Here is a 22703-nt window from a genome sequence, read left to right as displayed (position 1 = left end):
TGAATCAGTAATCATCGGAGGATTGGAGGTGGAGAGGATCAGTAACGTTAAACTCCTGGGTGTCACTATCTCAAAGGACTTGTCCTGGACCCACCAGATAAATGTTATTGGGGAGAAAGCACGACAGCGCCTCTACTTCCTCAGGAGTCTGCAGAGGTTCAATATGTCATCAAAAACCTTGGCAAACTTCTGTGGATGTATGGTGGGAAGTGTGCTGACTGGCTGCACTACAGGCTGGTATGGGAACACCAATGCCTTAGAGTGGAAAATCCTACAAAAGGTAGTGTATTCGGCCCAGTACATCAGGGGTAAAATCCTCTTAGCCATTGACCACACCTACATGAAACATTGCCGTAGAAAAGCAGCATCCATCATCAAACATCCTCATCACCCAGGCAATGCTCTTTTCTCACTGCTGCCATCAGGTAGAAGGTACAGAAGCCTCAGGATTCACACCACCAGGCTCACAAGCAGTTACTACCCCTCAACCATCAGGCTCTTGAACAAAAAGCGATAGCTGCACTCATTTAAGGACATTGTAATGCTAGTTATTTAATGCTATTTATTTATATCTGCATTTGCACAGTTTGTTTACAGTTAACTGTTCCTGATGTTTGCAGTTACTGTTCTGTAGATTTGCTAAGTATGTCTGCAGAAAAAGGATCTCAGGGTTGTATGCAGTGACATGCATGTACTCTGATAATAAATTTTACTTTGAACTTTAATATTATATTTAATTGGGACACATCAGCTCATCGAGTCTATGCCAGCTCATTGGGCATTTTCATTTCATCAGTGCTTTCCCCTGTAACCTATCCTTCTCATATTCCAATCAAATCTACCACAGGAGTAGTCCACAATGACCCATTAACCTACCAACCTGCACATTTTTAGGATGTGGATGGAAACCAACTCTTTCACTGGGAGGATGTGGAAACTCCACTCACGGACAGTATCAGAGGTCAGGAATGAAAATGGGTCGCTGAAGGCAACAGCTGTACTAAATGCACAGACTGTGTTGTATTTCCTGGAATATAGGGCTGATTTGACCAAAGTTTACAAGACAAAGGGGAACAAATAGAGCAAAAGGAGAGAAACCATTTCTACTCTAAGATGTCCCAAAAGAGGGGGTTCAGTCCAAAGGGGCAGCATAACGCCTTACAGCGCAAGTGATCAGTGTTCAATTCTTGCTGCTCTCTGTAAGGAGTTTGTACATTCTCCCGGTGACTGCGTAGCTTTCTTCCGGGTGCTCTGGTTTCCTCCCAAGTTCCAAATACAAAGGTTAGTAAGTCTATGGGCATGCTATGCACCAAAAGCACCACGACACTTATGGACCGTCCCCAGCACATCCTCTGACTGCATTGGTCATTGATACAAACAATGCATTTTACATACGTTTCGATGCCTTGATGTACTGTAGATGTGACAAATAAAGCTGATCTTTATCTTTATACGAGTCAGAGCCAAACCTTTCAGCAATGAGATTAGGAATCACTTCTACAAGCAGGAAGATAGTACAGATTTGGAATTCCTTTTTGCAGAAGGCAGTAGATGCTGCTTTAATCTAATGTAAATAGATTTACATTAACCAAAGATATTAAAGTAACTGACCAGATGCAATCCTACTGAAAGGTGTAACGGGTCCAAGGAGCTTAATGCTCCTTGCCCTCTTCCAATTCTAGATTTCTCAGCTTCCCCCGTGAGCACAAGTCAAAATAGGCATGGATTTCAGAATTGACTACGTTCAAAGATCTAGGATAGGTAAAAAGTAGCGAGGCTGAAGAGGGAGGGTGGTAGTTTGCATTTAAAAAGAATCAATATGATCCTGTACAGAAACAGGCCTCTCAAACTCAATCAAGTTAGTAAGACACGACTTGCCCCACACAAGCTATGCTGCTTCTCCCTAATTAGGCCATGGTTTTCCAAATGCTCATCAATCCTATCCTAAGAATTCCCTCCAGTAACTTCCCTACCATTGACATGACTCGCCGGTCTATAGCTTTGAGGATTATTCTTGAATACAACAACATTAGCTGATTGCCGGTCATCTGGGACCTCGTTTGTGGCTGGAGAGAACACAGAGATATTGGCCAAGACCCCAGCAATCTCTCCTCTTGCCCCTCACAATAACTTAGGGATATCCCATCAGGCCCTGGGGACTTATCCACCTTAATGTTCTTTAAGAGATCCAACACTACCTCCTCCTTTACCTCAAAATGCTTTAGCATATCAATGTACTTGTACTTATCTTCCTATCCTCCATGTACTTCTCCTTAGTAAATACTGATGTAAAGTACTCATTAAGGACCTCAGCCACATCCTCCACCATCCGTGCAAATGCTCCCTCCCCCACCATCTTTATCCATGAGTGCTCCTATCCTCTCCCTAGTTATCCTCTTGTTCTTGATGTATTATAGAAAGCATTGGGATTCTCTTTAATCCTACTTTCCAAGCCCCCCCCCCCCGCCCCGGCATCCCAAATTCCCTTCTTGAGTTCTTTTCTGGCTTCATTATAATCCTCAAGGCCTCTGTTTGATACTAGCTTCCTAAGCTTTACATACTTTTCCTATTTCTTCTCGACTAAATTCATCACCTCTCTCAACGTGTAAAGTTCTCTTACCTCGCCATCCTTCTGACTATCCTGTACACTGTGCAGTTCGTCTTTAAACACACTCCAGATGTCAGATGTGGACTTGCCCAAAAACAGCTGTTCCCAATTAACTCTCCCTACTTCCTGCCTAACACTCTTGTAATTTGCCCTGCTGCAATTTAACACCCTCCTGTAAAGTACTAGAGCATAAAGTCCACAACAAACTGTCACCAACTCTCTCCCTGATCTACCACTCTGCAGACTTTCTCAATGTTTACGTTGCTTCTTAAAAATTTTGAGTACCTGCCTCCAACAATATGCAGTGCATATTCCCCCCACCCTGCAAATGACAAAAATCCCCTCGATACCTCAGGACTGCTTTGTTTTTGAGCAGGGGGAATTTGATAATGGTGCTTTTGGAAAGAATAAGGAAATTTCTGCAAGTAAGAAACCATGGAAGACATCAGCATGAGAGTCAGGATGTGATCAAGAGTTTAGCGGGAACCAGGAGTTAAGTGTACAAGGTCATCGTGGAAAAGAAATTGGAAAAAAAATTTGCTTCAGAGGACAGATTCAAATTTATCACATGTATGTCAAAACAGAGTGAAATGTGTTGTTTATGTTAACAATCAACAACCCAACAAAACTTTGGGGCCAGCCAACGTGTCGCTACACAGTCCAGTGCAAACAGAGCAAGCCCACAATGCTCACAGTGTGTACAATGTTCACAGACATTGAAACTGACAGTAGGTCAAGATACATTAACTAGGGAAAGTGTATTTTAATAGCTGTGAATCCAGTTTTATTACCATTGATGGAAGGGGTGAGGGCACTTAAAAGCAGTGTTCAAATAATGGAAGCTGCTGTCGTTGTTTAAGATGAAGATGCGGGCGGTTTTGGCAGAAAGAAGTTTCAAGCAAAAGCACTGCAGACGGGGCATCTGCATCTGCTGAGGGAAAAGCAGAAATGAGCAAGAAAAATCAGACCTACGAAACTCCAGCTATCCACAGTGTCCCTTTACAAATAAGTGGCTGTGCACAATAGAACAGTCAAGACAGGAAATTACAATGCAGTATGCAGAACACACATTAGGGAAGTAATTAGAAATGCAATTTAACTTAAATAGTGTTCCCAATCAGATGGGTTGCACAGTAGGGTGTGGTATATCTCTCCATGCTCTTATTCCTTGAGATTTATTTTCACAAACAATTTTACCCCTTTTTAGTTAAAAAGTCCCTGGGAGTACTCAAGGCTTTCATTCACCAAGCTGGGCATTGCAACGCACCGAACTTAAAGGGAGCTTTCCTACATCAAATGGCAAACTATTTATTTCATATTAAAAATTCAAAAGCCAATATGGTTAATGGTGGCCATAACACTATCAGATTATCAAGACGATGCGCCAGCCTTTGGTAGAATGAGGTGAAAAGCGTTTGAAAATGAAAGTCTCAGATTAACATCTGGAAGGCATCTGAGGGAGCAGTGGAAGCAAAGACCCTTGTAATATTTAACTAATATCTCGATGAACACTTGAATCGCCAAGCTGTGGACCAAGTGCTGGTGGATGGGATGAGTACAGACGGGTACTTGACAATCATCACGAAAAGGTGAGTCAAAGTTTCTGTGCTGTATGGCAGTAGTCCCCAACCACCGGGCTGCGGACTGGTACTGGGCCGCAAAGCATGTGCTAACGGGCCGCGAGGAAACGATATGATTTGGTGATATGAAACAATATGAGTCAGCTGCACCTTTCCTCATTCCCTGTCACACACTGTTGAACTTGAAATAACCTACCAAATCATACCAAGTAACACATAAAACCTAAAATAACACTAACGTGTAGTAAAAGCAGTAATGATATGATAAATACACAGCCTATATTAAGTAGAAGTAATGTAGGTACAGTGTAGTTTCACTTAACAGAAACAGGAAGATTAAGCCAAAATCGATTTGTAGAAAAAAAATCGGCACATACAGGCATGCGCACACAGGTGCCCTGTGCAAGGCTTCATGGTCATGGTAGTCTTTCTTGGGGTAAACACAAGTGTCCCGTATTTGACTGCTACTTTTGTCCCTTATTTGGGAGTGAGAAAGTTGGCAACCCTACTTGAACACCCACCCTCCCCCGTCAGCCGGTCCACAAGAATATTGTCAATATTAAACTGGTCCACGGTGCAAAATAAGTTTGGGGACCCCTGTTGTATGGCTATGACTCCAAAAGGGAAATGATTCATTTATGTTCTCAAAGGAAAATAACCTGCCACTCTTACTCAAGCTGACCCTTGCCACTCAAAGCTAACAGGAAAATGTTTTAGTCTCAGCAGTGTTTGAACTTCCACCTCCATTATCCAAGTTTAAGGGCAACAAAGGAGATCAAAAAATGCTAACATTACTAGGAATGCTAGCACTTTATGCACCAACATTGGTTTAGGGAGATCCTGTTTTGACTCGGTAATAAAGGCTGGATATCATGAACAGGTTTACCTGCAAATGGATACCGGCATCACCTAGGCCAACATCAGCATGCAGGCATTTAAGTCAAGAACTTACAGTCAGAAAGCAGTTTGAGAAGTTCTTAAAAAAAGTAGCATTGCTTGCCAAATAACAGACATAACTTTATTCAACCATGCAGATGTGGACACAATTTTGGTCGAATATTCACAGTATTCATTGAAACAGTAGGCTGACGATATTCAGTTTTTGATATGGTGAAGTTCTGTCCAGCTAACATGAATCCTCATCTCCCTACCTTCAGTTAAAAGTTTACTAATAGATCAGCCCTTGGGCACTGATAATCCAATCCACAAGGCCAAGGCAACACGGCTCCGTTTGCTTTTATATTTGAACTAGCTTTATAGACCTTTGGAGGTATCTCTCTCCTCACTCTAAGCTAAAGGTCTGAGAAACCATGAGGCTCTGGGAACCTTTGACACCAGACTCAAACAGCGATTCCCCACAAGGGAGAGGAGCATCACACAAATCACAGCATGCTGCTTCTCATTCCAGCACAGCCTGTGTGCGCAGACATCCAACAATTTATCTATTTATTGGCATGCAATGCAGAGTCGGCCTAGCAGCCCTTTGAGCTACTTTACCCAGCAATCCTCCAATTTATCCTAGCCTAATCACAGGACAATTTACAATGACCAACTGGTATCTTATTGGAATGTGGGAAGAAACCCAAGTGGTCATGGGGAAAACATACAAGTCCCTTAGAGGCAGCGGCAGGAATTGAACCCGGGTCGCTAGTACTGTAAAGCGTTGTGCTAACCACTATGCTACCGTGCTGCCCAATAGTCACTGTGGGTGAAAACCCTTTGTAATGTTTTTTTTTCCCCCTGCGGGCAGAAAATCAACATGGTGCCCAAGGAGTGGGTGGAATTGTTAATTTGGGAAAGTATTAGAGCCATTGCCTGCCTTTATTGTTGATAATTTGATTGTTAATAAGTCTTAACTCTTGACCAAGGGTTGAGAGTAAATGCATGATTTACTGTAAACATCTTTCATTTGTAAATGAACAGAGAGTCAACGCAAAATTTTTATTGTTAATAACTGTATTGAATAAGGACTCACAGTCAACGAATGGTTTTCTTGTATGTAATTATTATTTTGTAATATTTCTGAATAAAGTATTTTTGGAAAAAAAAAGTTTTATCGTGGCCTTTACAGATATTAGGTTTTTCATTCATTGGAGATTTATTTCACTGAACTTTTAGAGAATTTATGCAGATTTCTCCAGATCCCTAACCCAGGCCTCTGCTTTAAATGTTCGGTAATAATATGTTATACACTTGCAAAAGGTAGAAGACAACAGCATCACAATGCAACTGTACAGCACCTCAAGGACAAGGTGTGTAACCACTGACCGGTACATGAACAAACACAAAAAAAATTAGTGCTTTTTCCCCTAAGATGGATGAGGAAGAACAAAAGGTGTGAATTCTTGGTGCTGGGGGTAGGAGGAAAAGGAAGGACATGGAAAGAGGAGGACTGATCTTTGCTGTACTCTGCGCAGGTTCTCTGCACTGTGGACCAGTAAGCGAGGAAACTGTGAATCTGAATCCAGGATGTTTATCTAAACGCAATAAAAGGCAGCATTTGAACATGTGATTACATGAATAAGCAATAATCAGACATTTACCTTCACATCCACCTGCATTGTCTTTTTGTCCAATGGAACATGGACCATACTCATCCCAAAGTAGTGGGCAGCCTTGTCAAAAGCAGCATGAGCACTTACAGGAGCGATGCTAGGTTTTGAAAAAAAAATGAAGACATGATTCAGTACTGGTCCAGGCCACTTTACATTACAACAAGCAGAAGCCAGTGCATACTAATGTGACTGATACTGTACCACAAATGGTCACTTACCCATGGATGCCCATGTGCAGGAAGATGCAAAGTTTGAGCAAGTGCACCCATCAATTCACCTAATGCTGGGTCACTGCTACGTGCAGACAAATCAAACATCCTCAACAGCTGACATGCAGCAAAGCTCCCCTGTTCACCGATGCCTGGGAGAGCCAAAGGCCACAGTATGTTCTTCCATCAAAAGCCAAACCAATGCAGTCTATGTGATCTTGTCCACTTTCAATGGACTCACATAACTTACTTTAATTACACAATTAAACACTGTGGATCAGAGAAGTTTACGGAACAAAGCAGAGATGCAGACATTTGGCTAAATGGATCTGTGCAGCCGTTTAACGTCCCCACGTCTTTTCCCACTCCTATTTCATTCCTCACCAGCTGCTTTTGTTCCTTTCTCTGTTGTGTTTTCTTTCTGCTTCACCTCAAAATGTATTCAATACACTCAGCTCAACATTTTAACCTTTCTGGTAAAAAAAAATTCTTTTTCTGATTATGATTAACAATCTCACACAATGGCCTTTTCATTGTGGACAACCCCAGGCATCTAGAAAGCCAACACATTAATAGTAAAAGTGGAGCTATTTAGTACTTATTTCACATATAATGTGCTTTGGGATAAACTTAAATCACATTATTACATATTGAATGTTGTAATGTTATGGAGTAGGGCCCTGCAGGGAGGGAAGGAGAAAGTTGGAGATTATTTTTAATGTTACTTCATCTTTTCAGTACTGTCTCAGTACTCCTATATTTGTGTGCTGTAACACATACTTTTTATTCACAGCTATTTTGTAAATAACACTATTCTTTGCATTTCTGGTCAGACGCTAACTGCATTTCATTGGCTTTGTATCCGTACTGGGCACAATGGCAATGAAGTTGAATCTAATCTAATCTAATCTTTTCTTTTAAACAAGTAGCACAGCAACTTAGATTGGGGAAAAATTAGATGCTTCCAAAGAGTACAAGTATTCACAACCAAGTTTTATTAAAACATCTTCAGAGGACCTATGCTTACTGCTCACTAAATAATCCTGTGGAGTACATGAGGGGGAAGCCAGAGCCACAGTTTGACCTCTGAAAGACTATATCTCTGGCAGTGCTGCTGTGCCAAGTATTGCACTGAACCATCAGGCTCCTGAACCAGAGGGGGTAACTTCACTGAACTGTTCCCACATCTATGGACTCACTTTCAAGGACTCCTCATCTCATGTGCTTGATATTTATTGCTTATTTATTTACTTTTCTTTCTCTTTGTATTTGCCCAGTTTGTTGTCTTTTGCACACTGGTTGCCTGCCCTGTTGGTGTGGTGTTTCATTGATTATTTACAGTTATTGGACTGTTTGAATATGCCCATAAGAAAAAGAATCCCAGGGTTTAGATGGTGATGTAAATATACTTGGATAATAAACTCACTTTGAACTCTAGACTTGTTCCATTCATTGGAGCGGGACTTAAACTAGAACCTTCCGACTCAGAAACAAGAATGTCGTCCCACAAGTCACAGCTGATGCTACTGTTTTCAATCATGCCATCCACAAATCCCAAACCGTTACGGAATGAGCTACTTTTATTTCCCCCCGAATACCCTCATTGTTCTCACAGCAGCCAATTTGCAGACAGCGAAACCCCACCTAAGCATCATTTCCAGATAAATGAACAGATGACAATCACTGTCAAAGAAACACTTATAAAATTCAACTCCCATAAAACATGACCAAATAATCTCGAGCACTCACCTGCAGGACCTCACTCTCAGTGCAGCCCTGCTCGGTGGGGGTTAATTAAGTGTCCATTCAGTAACCCTGTCACACCCACACGGTTTACGATGCCTGGTTTGCTTCCTGAGCATCACATTTCTGAGTAAATCATTGCACGAGAATCACTTCCATGCAATTTCCACAATGTGTTCAATGACCCGCGTCGATGCAAGTTTTGTTTAGAAACTCTTCTTCCACACTTCCAAAAGCCCACGAAGACGACGGAGGAAAGAAAAGATTTCCTTTCATTCAAGTAGCAATCTGGCACAGACTTGAAAGCGTTGAGATGTACTTGAAAGCACTGAGACGTGCTCTCAGTTACTCTAGTTGGCCCAAGGTGACTTGTGCAGCACTGAGGGAAATCAGTGCAACAGACAAGCCCACTGAAACCTCACATGAACCTTTAAATCAGAAGCCAAATCTCAACAAAAATACAAAGCAGCCGACTTGCACATAAACACACTTCAAAAAGTTCCACTGATTATAAATCCTGACAAGGTCAATGGAAGAGGTTATGAGCAATAAAAACCTCATATAGAAGCTACTTGGGATCAAGTTAAAACGAGTGTCAATCACAGCCAATCTGAACCTGACCTTAAGTTCTTAGAAGCTGTAAAAAAATAACACACATAAAATAAATGACCACAGATGCTGGAGATTTGAAATAAGAGCAAAATGGTGGAGCCACTCAACAATTCAGGCAGCAGATCTAGGCATGGAACGTTAACTCCTCTTTCTGTCTCTTCAGTTCATGCCTGACCAGTTCCAGTTGCTTATCTGCAGTTTATCTTTACAATATGGAAAGAAAAAGACTTTGTTACAAGAGCAGACAAACGCTGTAAGACAGCACCAGAGGTCAGGATTGAACCCATCTCATGACGCTGTGAGACAGCAGCTCTGCCGGTTGTGTCACATATTCTTCCCACACCCAAACTCATCCAGAATTGTGCAGCATAAATCCCAAATCACAACAGTGGCTACTTACAATGGCACCAGATGAGCAATGTCTCCATTTGAACCTTCTCATCGTGGCTTTCAAATCTCTGCCTGTCTGTCACTCTGTCTCTCTTGACAAACACCTTCATATAACCCTGAAAGATCTCCACATTCCCCTATTCCATCCTCTTGATCCCCTGATATTTTAGTTACCAAGGCCCATAGTTCCAGAATTGGCCTGCATGCAGTTCCACCTCCTGACCTCTTCTTACTTTAAACTATTTTAAGAGATGCTTCAAAAAGGTGGCATCCATCATTAAGAACCCCAGTTACCTAGATAATGTCTTGTTCTCATTGTTACCATCAGGAAAGGGGTACAGAAGTGAGAAGGCACACTGTCAATAACTCTGGAACAGCTATATGTAGTTCCTTAAGGTTGTTATAGCCAGGGGTGGTAGTGGAGATAAGCTCCCGCTTCCTATTAAATGCTCCCATTGGCATGCGGCTCAAATAGCCTCCGACAATCAATTCCAGTTCCTGGCCTTCATGACTGGCTTGGCTACTAAACCAACGGAACAGCTTCTACTGACAGGAGAAGGGGAAAGTGCGGGTTTACTGGCGCCTTAAAACTAGTCACTTCAGGCAGATGGGGCTTGTCAACCATGGTTGACAGATCATCACGAAGGAAAACTCTGATCTCAAACCTCCTCTGCCTTGCGGCTATACCCACTCATGGGGAAGACTTCAAGAGTAGACCCAGATGGAAAAAATCGGGAGCTGGAGTCCCTAAGGCAGTCCTACATTGAGCTCAACACAGACTGGCAACTCCTGCGACCCTGCTGGTGCCAAAACGAATCGGTCTCTGCTGGTCCTTTGTGTTCATCTGATGCATGGAGAGGGGGAGGTTGCTACAAGGGCAACAGCTTGCTCTCCATAATGTACTGTCCTGGTTTGCATATCCAGACAGATAGGATGCAACATTCACAGTCGCACTTCACTGACAGAGGCCTCAAAATAAATAAATGATATAAATAAAAATATATATGTATAAATAAAACTGCTCTGAGGCATTTTTCGTTGATTTTTCTTGGACTTTACACCTCTGAACCATGAATGAACACAAAAAGCAATCTGGAAATGTTATAAATGCAATGTGAAGTGCCTCATTTGTTGATATATTAAAGAAGTTTCCTATTGAACCTCAAAATTAAATGATAGTTGTTACACAAAATACAACACACGGCTCCGTGCACATGATATGCATTTCCAACATGCACCTCTGACATACTGGATAACAGGTAGAATGTGGTGTCAAATAACTGCTTGCAACAGTACATTACGTGCATCAGCGAGCAAAAATAATTCCCCTTCTCTTAACCAATAAGCCATCTGCTTAGCACAACTACATTCTTCAGGACAGACAGATCATGTTATGAATTTTTTGCATACAAGCCCTTTGTACCATCCCAATGGCAAGAACAAAGGTGATCATTTATTTAGACCCCACAGGTGTCAACTGAATTTAAACCACTTACATTGGGACTCAAACAATACATGTCCACTCAACTAATCTTGTTTCTCAAATTAGAATAGCAGTTATTTTTCATTAAAGATATGGCAAGTAACTTTTTCCCCCTACAGTGCATAATAGTGCTACCACAGGAGGCCATTTTTGTGTCACCTCAGGCTGTCCAGTTAATCCCATTCTCTTGCCCTTCCCCCCCTTCCAATTTCCAAACAATTCATTCTTTTCACATATTTGTCCATGATCCTCATGACAGTTGTTAGTAAAGCCACTTCCATCAGTTCTCAGTCTGTGCATTCCAGACCTTGACCTCTCTGTTAATGTAGACACAAGACATATTTTATGTCATACACAGTGAATCACGAAATGCCTTCACACACACACAACTTGCACCAAGAAGTTGAGAGCAAATGAGAACATACAGGTATTGTGACAAATGGGAAATGCCTATAAGCCAGGTCAGATTTCTATTGCTTTACATAAAGGCAATCCCTACCCCTCCCCTGCAATATTTCCATAAACCAGACAGCTCGTTTATAATACTTCCACGCTATATCATGCCTACTTTAGCATCCACTGTTTACATCTCAACTTCTACCTCCCCATTCCCAACAACACAATTCCTTGAATCTTTTTCTGACGCTTGTAAAGGTCAATCCTACCTCAGTGTACTCAACAAGCACCCACAAGCCTTTAGATTTGACCTTAAACTGTAAATATTTGCAATGCACAGAATAAAAAGTTTAATTTGATCCTGAATGGTGAACTCTTACCCTAGGACAATGCCCTGCCCCTTCCTCCCACTCCTGAATCTCCACCAAGCCAAAAAAGAAGCTTCTCAATAGTTATGAAGTACTGCAGCACAGAAGCAGGCCCCTTAAGTCAGTCTGTGCTGAACTATTATTCTGCCTAGTTCCATCATTCTTCTCCTGGACAATATCCTTCCTATCCACGTACTTAACCAAGCTTCCCTTAAAGTCTGAAATCAAACCCACATCCACCACTTCTGCCGGAATGCCATTCCACATTCTCACCACCCTCTGAGTAAAGAAGTTTCCCCTCATGTTCTCCTTAGATATTTCACCTTCAACCCTTAAGCAATGACCTCCAGCTTCAGTCTCACCCAACCTCAATGGAAAAAGCCTGCTTGCATTTACCCTATATCCCTCAATTTTGTACACCTTAATCTAATCTGCCTTCATTCTCCTAAACTTCAGGAAATAAAGTCCCAATTTGTTCAATTTTTCCCTGCAATTCAGGTCCTCAAGTCCCAGCAACATACTTCTACTCAGCTGATCTCCCACAGAATCTAATCTTTTTTTAATGACCACCTCCCACTCTTGGAATCTGTACCAAAGACAACTTCCTCGTTGCAGAAATAAATCTAAAAAAAATCAACACACTCTGACACCTCCATGGGGGGGGGGGGGGGCGGGCGTTGCTACTATGGTAGGCAAAACTCCAGCTGCCATTTGGAATATGGTCTCAAAGCTCTGCCCAACTACAGCAAGGCTACGCCCCCTTACAATAAATGCCAACGTACTTGCATATTCCGAATTGTTGCCCACACCCAAATGCCAACACTCTACATTTTATTAAATAGTACACCAAATCTGATTGTCAAGTAATCCGATGTTTTTTTGGGTAACAACAGTAACTGATAAAAGGCACATCATGACTGGGGTAAAGAATCATTAAAAGAAGTAAAGCCAGCCAAGATAGGTTTACTCCCAAAGTTGAAGGTGACAGTCCAGAGCAGGACACTGATTACTGTACTGTCATAGAAATGGGCAGAAAATTTAAGGTCTCTTCTACTGTCTAAAATTGGCATGAATCATTAACACACTGATTAAAGAATAGTTAATACCTCCCTAGTTTCTTGGTCCAGCTCTCAAAAATAGAAAGAAAAGTTGAGTCAATAAGGAATTGTGCCTGTGGGATCTTGCTGTGTACAATGGGCAGAAGTATTTCCTATATTTCAAAAGGACTTCAACAGCTGCAGGCTATTTTAGGACACAGGGATTTGTTTTTCTCAAAGATTGATTCCCTACTGGTTCAGTGCAGCAGGAGCAAGTATGACAGCACTGTAACAGGCCGGTGATCTACACAAGTGTTAGTTCTCCACATAAACTTCGATCTCATCCCTTCTATGTCATTCAGGAACTATTCATCCGTTTCTTCCTCACTCATTGGTCTACCCATCTCTCCTTAAATACATCTCTGCTGCTTTCTTATACTCTCATTGCCTTGAGGAAATAAGTTCCTCCTAAGTGATCAAATGGTAGCCATTTTACAATGAGGATCCCTACACCTAGTCTTACTAATGATTTCTCTTCTCGTCCACACCAATAAATTCCTTCACCATCTTAACAATCTGTCACATTACACCTCAGTCTCTGTCAAAGAAGACCTGCCCCAGCCTATTTTATCAGGGATTAGGTTGGTTGAAAACCATAATGATACAACACCACACAACTCCAACAACCCAGTTTTGCTCTAGACCTTCAATGCAGTCTGTGTGGGTTTTTCCAGGCGCTCCATTTTCCTCGCATATCCCAAAGTTGTGGTCGGCAGGCCAATCAGTCAGGCATTCAGAATAGAAATCAGTGAGGGAAAGGAATTGATCAGTGTCAGCATTGTCTCAATGGGCCAAAATCGGAAATTATTTCTTACTGACATTAAGGCTCAGCTTTACACCTGAGAAGTCAAACTTCAGTAAAGAAAGACATAACTCTACCCTCTCCCTCACCACAAGCAGCAGAAACCAGAAGTACTTAATCAACAAAGCAACATTTCACAATGCAGAAGCTACAAATGCACAGTTAAATGTGACAGCAAGGTCAAATAGCTTCTGCCAATGGGCAAACCACAGAAGTGGAAAGGGATATTTCATCAAACTCTGTTGAGCGCCAATGAAATCATATGGGATACAGGTACACTCAGCGGCCACTTAATTAGCTACACTTGCTCTTTGATGCAAATATATAATCAGCCGGTCATGTGGCAGCAAATCAATGCAGAAAAGCATGCAGATGTGGTCAAGAAGTTCAGTTGTTGTTCAGACCAAACATCAGAGTGGGAAAAAGCATGATCTAAATGACTTTGACCATGGAATGTTTGTTGGTGCCAGAAATGTAGTTTGAGTATCTCAGAAACTGCTGATTTCTCTGACTTCTCGTTAAAGTACAGAAGTTGGTTAATAGCATATCTTATTATCTGATACGGTTGTCTTTTTCTCTCTCCCCCCCCCCCCCCACCAAACAGCTTCGACTTTGGTAGTGGGTACAGATCTTTTTTATATAAAATTTTTTATATTCTAATATACGAATTAATCTATCTATATGAATATAGAGTAAGGAGTTCGTTAATGTGATTCCATATACTGTATCTGGTGTTATATTTTTTCTTTTGTTTTATAATATGTATTCTCTTGGACTCTATTCTTCTATATAGAAATCAATAAAAATATTGAAGAAAGAAAGAAACTGCTGATTTCCTGGTATTTTCATGCACAATAATCTCTAGAGTTTACAGAGAATGGTGCACAAAACAATAAACATCCCGTGAGCAGCAGTTCTGTGGGCGAAAATGCTTTGTTAATGAGAGAGGTCAGAGGAGAATGGCCAAGCTGACAGGAAGGCGACAGTAACTCAATAACCAGACATTACAACAGTGGTGCGCAGAAGAGCATCTTTCAATCCACAGCACGTCAAACCTTGAAATGGATGGGCTACAGCAGCAGAAGAGCACAGACATACACTCAGAGGCCACTTTATTAGGTACAGGGGGCACCTAATAACATGGCCACTGAATGCAAGTTGATGGCGTTTACTGAACACATTTCAGACCCAAAAAGCTGGATGTATCATACTGGTGGCGCAGTGACATCAGCGCCGAACTCCAGAGCGAAGGTTCCCGAGTTCAAATCTAGTGGGGCCGCTCCCGGGCACACTTTCCATCCGTGCTGGGCTGAGTGTCGAGCTCACAACTCGGCCTCGTTAAAAAAAAACTGCACTGAGAGAAGGCCATGGGGGACCACTCACAGAATCTTTCCTCCAAGACAACCACTTGAAAAAGTGGTCACCGAGGCTCGGGTTAGAGTATGGGACACAAAAAAAAAAATGGTACACAAACCACCATCGCAATTTAAAGCACTGCTTACTGGAATTAAAATTGACTAGATTATGAATATCTAGTCAACACATCCATCAACTGTTGTCAACTTAGACAGTTAGTCTTGCTTAAATAAGATAAACATCAAATTTGAATGCGATGAACCAAAGGGCAAAAGCAAGCTGAATAGCAAACTGGCTAAGTAATATGAAACAGTAGCAAAAATGTTGCTTCTTCTGACAAGATGGAATGGACAGTCACATCAATGACTTGGACTGCATTCCCCAATCTGTAGGTAGCCAATGGCTGACACATTTGTGAAGAGAAGGCTAATAAAGGTGTTATTAACAGGCCAGTGGAAGGGGTAGACAATACACTGGAAAAAGCAAAGTGCACAGTTCTCAAAGTAGTACAACAGAAAGATATTGGGGCTCATCTACCAAAATAATTCAGGTGCTCAGACACTTTAATTACATGGAGCAACTGTGACTTCTCCTTGGAAGAGAGGTGGTTTTGTTGAAATATGATTGTGGTTGCTGAAAACATGATGGTTTGAATCTATTCCCACTGGCAGAAGGGTCAAGAGCCAGGAAACATTAAACGAAGGCAATTGGCAAAATGACCAAAAGCGAAATTAGGGTCTGGAATGCACTGAATGGGGTAGTAGTAGAGGCAGATTCAAATAGTGCAGTTCAAAATGAAGGTGGATAAATAACCTAACAGGAAACAATCTGGGGTAGCAAGGAGAGAGGATAGGAGAATGGGCTCCTATGTGGAGGTGGTTTGGGCACAACAGGCCCAAACAATTTCCTTCTGTGACTGTCGACCAGGAGCTAGACAAGCAGGCAAAATAAATTAACAATCTGTACAGCATGCTTCATGCTGCAAAATATTGTAAGTACTTCACAGCAGTGTTAGCAAGTAAAACTGACAGACAATTATATACGTATTTGTGAAAACGGATAAATGTTTGGTCAAAGTGGGTTTCAAGAAGCAACTTCAGAAAGGTCAAGAGGGAGACACAGCAGTTTAGGAGATTGCAGTGTTTAAATCTGGCAGCCAATTGAGAAGTGATGGAATCTGTAACAACTTGTGCAGCACAGCACGAGTGCATTACAAGCAGCTTCAGTGGAGGCAAAGGAGAGACTGTGCATCAAAATTCCATGTATTGCTGATTGAAAAGACATGAGACAAAGTGGAAAGAGGGAGAGAGATACGTCATGATTTATATACATAGACTGATATACATACAATCTACGCATGCAAGCTAAATTTTAGTATATACAGTCACACTCAACATTTACATGTACATTGTGTTTTACAGGATTGCTATTATATTTATGTTCTTTTAAATGCTGCATCAGAAATGGAGTAACAATCATTTTGTTTTACTTTACACTCGTGTACTGAAGAACGTCAATAAACAACCTTGAATCAAGAAAACACAAAATATTATGGGCTAAATCAAATATTATGAAGTCCACATCATGAAATATTAAATAATTCCATATCACTTTCATGAAATGAGAGGGCCACTTTTTTTTCAAAACTGATTTTGTACGCATTAAAAGTCACTTACATTTCAGGATACTTCACTCCTCGTTCCAATCCAAGGTCTCTGTAGGCTTTGCAGGCCATGAGAATGCTTTCCGTCCCACCAGATGTTACCTAAAAATGCAAGGGCAGATCAGTGCCTTAATATTATCATCACAACCCATGGCCAGTAAGTCACTGGAGCACATACCTCTCTAAGAAACTAGTGAAAACAAACCTTCGACAAAGCAAACTGAGTTAAATCAAACAATAACTACTGCCTCGAGTCAAAGAATGGTTCAGCCAAGGAAGGCATTAAGCCTGCCAATCCACAGTGGCTCTCGGGAAAAAGAAGGCTCTTAATCCAGACTTAACCAATTTGTAAGGAATGGTAACAATGATAATCCACTGGACTTGAAATAAAGTGATGTGAGTAAAAAAGGAGACAAATTCTGCCCCCCCCAATGGTGGCTGGATAATTTTCCAGTATTAGTAATGGTGAACACGAATCCACCTCCTCAGTAAATCCAGCTCAGAAACATCCTTTAAAGCTACTACTGTCCTTATCTGTTCTGTCAACGAGTTGCAAAGTCACAAAATGTTTGACTGTCATCTGGCCTCTCAAACTGAGCAGGTTGTATCAAACTGCTACAGACAGTTTTAATTGTCAACTCACCACCCGGCCAATCGAGGGGGGAGAATAACTGTGGCCCTTGCCAGCACGTGAAAGAGAACTTTCAATAGTCATCCAAGTGAAAGCAAGGACGCATTTACGTTTAGTGCTACTCGAGAACAAGGCAGCACTCACCTCAGTCAGAGTTTGGGGAATGGGACTCGAGCACATGAGGGCAATGCTCCACTGAAGTACTGAGGGGGCGCTGCACAGTCTGAGGATGAGAAGTTGGCTTGCGGACTACCCACCCTCTATAGTGGCACAATCTAGCCAATAGTAAATATCTGAAGCAGAGTTTGAAAGTTATCCCAGGTATCCTGGAGAAAATTTAACCTTCAATCAATAATGTAATGCAAATCATCTGGTAAGCAGACACCTCCAATTCTGAGTATTTTTTGTGTGCAAACTGTCGTCACTTTACCAAGGACAGTGACTACATTTCTAGGCCAGAAAGCTAATAGACTTTTGCACTCAAGTTCTGAGAAGTACTTGAACCTGCAACAATCAGTCTTGTTTCTATTTCGCAGTGCCACTCAGTTTACCACGATATATTCAGAAACAGCTAGCGCTGAAAAAGGTGGAGAGCTGACTGAGGAAGAACATTTTCATCTTGCAAGTTCTGAGCATACTCAACCTCCAGCTCAAAATAGATGGTGCATTACAAACATCATCAGCTGAGTCCACAGAATTTTGTCAATTGTGGCTACACATGAGAGTATTCCATCCACCTTAACATTCCTTAAGGTGGTGAGGGAACTTCCTATATACACCAACTCCTTCTTTACCCTCATGATGAGATCAAAGTGGGCCTTTTAAGTACAGAAATAACCCACAGGTACGCAGGATTATTCCACCATTAGAAAGACAATACATCACACATTTCAATCAACTTCCAGAGTTTAGTCTTTGTTGGTGAAATATTTTTCCCATGACCCTCTCTGCCATTTGTGCACAATGGGAATTTGTGTCCCCTATAATTAAATCCTGTACTTAAGCTTCTGTTTTAGACTTCCAAGACACTGTCTATTCAGTTTTGTAATCTTTGTAATCTATCCTACCCGTGCCAACATGAAAGTGCACAATAGACTACTCTACTGTTGTCAGGATCTCAGATCACGTTGAGGCAGCGTACAGGAGTGGGATAGATCAGCTGGTTGAGTGGTGTGCCAGCAACAACCTTGCACTCGATGTCAGCAAGGCCAGGCAATTGATTGTGGGCTTCAGGAAAGGGAAGTCGAGGAAACACACACCAGTCCTCATTGAGGGATCAGCAGAGAAAAGAGTGAGCAGTTTCAATTTCCTGGGTGTCAACATCTCTGAAGATCTATCCTGAGCCCAACATATTTATGCAGTTACAAAAATGGCATGTTGGCAGCTATATTTCATTAAGAGTTTGAAGAGATTTGGTACCTCAAAGACTCCAGCAACTGTCTACAGATGTACCGTGGAGAACATTCTAACTGCTTGCATCACAGTCTGGTGTGGAGACACCACTACACAGGATCAGAAAAAAGATGCAGAAGGCTGCAAACTCAGTCAGCTCATCATGGGCACTAGGCTCCCCTCCCCAGTATTAAGGACATCTTCAAAAGGCAATGGACGGATTCATCATTCAGGACCACCATCACCCAGGACAAGCTCCCTTCTTATTTCTACCATCAGGGAAGAGGTACAGGAGCCTGAAGACAAGCATACAACATCTTAGGAACAGTGTCTTCCCCTCTGATGAACCAACCCATGATCAGCACCTCACTATTTGTGCTCTTTTTACACTATTTATTTTTAATATACATTTCTTATTGTAAATTTATACATTTTTATCCACTGTACTGCTGCCACAAAACAACACATTTCACAACATATGCCAGTGATATTAAATGTGATTCTGAGACTCTGCTAAATTACAGAAACCAGACATCAATTGCAAGGCCAGTAGTTCTGATTAAATGTAATGACCTGAAACACTTTCTTTCTCTGCTGGCACTACCTGGCACAAGTATATCCAGTATTGATTACCCATCCTTAAGCAGCCTTGAGAGAGCGATGAGGCATCCCTTCTGAATAGTTGTTGCAGTTTCATATAAATCAGAAGCTTTTTAAGTGACTTTATAGAGCAATTATGAGCCAACTGGAATGGTGTTTGCCCAGAGACTCAGACACAAAAATGAACTTTGTGGATTTTGCAGTGTGAACCAATATTAGGGAGCCAATTGGATTTTAAACAATAATCTGAGAGATCCTTTGCTGCTTTCAATATAAATTTCTAATTCCATGTGCGTGAATTGTTAGTTTCAATTACAGTAATATAGCCAACCTGAACATCAAAACTCTCATCGAAATTATAAATGGGAATGAAAAGGCATGAGGAGCCTTTGATGGCTCTAGGCCTGTACTCCCTAGAGTTTAGAAGAATGAGGGGGAAATCCCATTGAATATTGGCAGGCCTAGATAGCGAGGGCGTGGAGAGGATGTTTTCTATAGTGGGAGACTCTAGGACCAGAGGGCACATCCTCAGAATACATGGACGTCTCTTTAGAACAGAGATGAGGAAGAATCTTTTTTAGCCAGAGTGTAGTAAATCTGTGGAATTCATTGTTGTATACTGTTGTGGACACCCAAGTCATTGGGTATCATTTAAGCAGGGGTTGGTAGATTCTTGATTAGTGAAGGCATCACAAGTTACAGCGAGGAGTCAGGAGAATGGGGTTAAGAGGGATGATGAAATGATGGTAAACACAAAATAATCTGCAGATGCTGGGGTCAAAGCAACACTCACAACACGCTGGAGGAACTCAGCAGGTCGGGCAGCATCCATGGAAAAGATCGGTCGACGTTTCCGGCCGGAACCCTTCGTCAGGACTGTAGGGGGAAGGGGCAGAGGCCCTATAAAGAAGGTGGGGGGAGGGTGGGAAGGAGAAGGCTGGTAGGTTCCAGGTGAAAAACCAGTAAGGAGAAAGATAAAGGGGTGGGGGAGAGGAAGCAGGGAGGTGATAGGCAGGAAAGGTGAAGAAGGAATGGGGGGAAAACACAATGGGTAATAGAAGGAGGCAGAACCATGAGGGAGGTGATAGGCAGCTGGGGGAGGGGGCAGAGTGACATAGGGATTGAGGAAGGGAGGGGGAGGGAATTACCAGAAGCTGGAGAATTCTATGTTCATACTAAGGGGCTGGAGACTATCTACACGGTATATGAGGTGTTGCTCCTCCAACCTGAGTTTAGCCTCATCATGGCAGCACAGGAGGCCATGTATGGACATATCTGAATGGGAGTTGGAAGCAGAGTTAAACTGGGTGCACCTCCGCTCTGTCAGCCACAACAGACAGGATCTCCCAGTAGCCACCCACTTTAACTCTGCTTCCCACTCCCATTCAGATATGTCCATACATGACCTCCTCTACTGCCATGATGAGGCTAAACTCAGGTTGGAGGAGCAACACCTCATATACCGTCTAGGTAGTCTCCAGCCCTTTGGTATGAACATAGAATTCTCCAGCTTCTGGTAATTCCCCCCCCCCCTCCCTTCCTCTATCCCTATGTCACTCTGCCCCCTCCCCCAGCTGTCTATCACCTCCCTCATGGTTCCACCTCTTTCTACTACCCATTGTGTTTTCCCCCATTCCTTCTTCACCTTTCCTGCCTATCACCTCCCTGCTTCCCCTCCGCCACCCCTTTATCTTTCCCCTTACTGGTTTTTCACCTGGAACCTACCAGCCTTCTCCTTCCCACCCTCTCCCCACCTTCTTTATAGGGCCTCTGCCCTTTCCCTCTACAGTCCTGAGGGAGCGTTCCAGCCCAAAACATCGACCAATCTTTTCCACAGATGCTGCCCGACCTGCTGAGTTCCTCCAGCGTGTTGTGAGTATTGAAATGATGGGGCAGACTCGATGGGCCGAATGACCTAATTCTGCTCCAGTGTCTTATGGTCTAAAATTATTGATTTTTATAGCAGAGTGGGACAGGAAGTAACTACTGTCAGGTTATCAGAACAATTCAACTGCTTTACCAACATCCTTCTCTGAAATCATCCACATCTAACTGACCACAGTTGCCACACCAGCTGGAAACTTTAAACTTATTACAATGTCTAAAAGTGCTTCAAGGAAGCACTCCAAACAAATGCCGAGACCAAGCCACAGAGAACATATCAGGGCAGTCAGTAAAAAAACCTGTTCAGATGATGGATTCTGAGCAATTGTTGCAGAAGGAAAGTAGAAAGGTTGGGATAGAGAATTCCACAACTTGGGATCTTGACATGTGAGGGCAAATAGTCATAGTCATACTTTATTGATCCCGGGGGAAATTGGTTTTCGCTACAGTTGCACCATAAATAGTAAATAGTAATAGAACCATAAATAGTCAAATAGTAATATGTAAATTATGCCAGTAAATTATGAAATGAGTCCAGGACCAGCCTATTGGCTCAGGGTGTCTGACCCTCCAAGGGAGGAGTTGTACAAATCCACAAATGATTAAACTTTTTCCAAGGATGACCAACAGTTGAGAATTGAGGTGTGGTTGGTTGGTGTAAGGGACAAAACTACAGAGGGATTTCAAAGGTAAAACTTGTGTGACCTCCCAATTTACACTGTTGTAGTCTGAAAGGATGCCTACTTTCACAAGTCATACTCACTCACATACAGACATTGTTATTCATCCTCCAGATTGCACTTGAAGTTTTCAAATGGAGCTCTATACTTACATGCAACATGAGAACGTAACACCCATGCACCCCCACCAATGCTTTGAAGACACCTATTACTGGAATATACTGCCAGCATTGCCTTACAATTCAACTTCAAAGGCATCACGTGGAATATATTAAGCATGGCAGCTATTCCCAACAGTTTAGTTATTACAACGATAAAGCCTTGTTCTGTAATTACTGAGGAGACTGATTATGAACACAGATTTCATTTGTATACTGCCTTCTCAGCATTTATGTACTGAATAATTCAACAAAATATTCCAACCCAAACAGGGTAGAATAAAATTCGACAAGCAATGTAAGGGGCACAAGGAAAGATACCAAAATAGTTTGGTGAAAGAGGAGAGCTTTAAGGACCATCTTCAAGAAGGAAAACCGTAAAGATAAAGAGTGCTTCTCTAATTTCACCCTTTGTTCTTGCAACGTCCTTCAAGCCTGATAGAAAAGTTATATTCAGATCCTTAGTACAATAATACAGCACAGGAACAGGTTCCTG

At 42.0% G+C, this 22703-nt stretch overlaps 1 protein-coding gene across 1 annotated transcript in view; it reads right to left on the bottom strand.

Annotated features, from left to right (window-relative positions):
* Positions 1 to 22703, bottom strand: part of sgpl1 (sphingosine-1-phosphate lyase 1) — a 104224-nt gene that overhangs the window by 31472 nt on the left and 50049 nt on the right. The window contains exons 7-8 of the mRNA XM_072282601.1: positions 16876 to 16964; positions 6732 to 6840 (exon numbers count right to left, since the gene is read on the bottom strand). Coding sequence (XP_072138702.1) covers positions 6732 to 6840; positions 16876 to 16964 — 198 coding nt within the window. The remainder of the gene's footprint in view (positions 1 to 6731; positions 6841 to 16875; positions 16965 to 22703) is intronic.

This window comes from Mobula birostris, chromosome 18 (genome assembly GCF_030028105.1).
Source record: "Mobula birostris isolate sMobBir1 chromosome 18, sMobBir1.hap1, whole genome shotgun sequence".
Classification (NCBI taxonomy): Eukaryota; Metazoa; Chordata; class Chondrichthyes; order Myliobatiformes; family Myliobatidae; genus Mobula; species Mobula birostris.
Note: the sequence above shows the minus strand (reverse complement) of the source record. Positions and strands in the feature narration are given on the sequence as shown.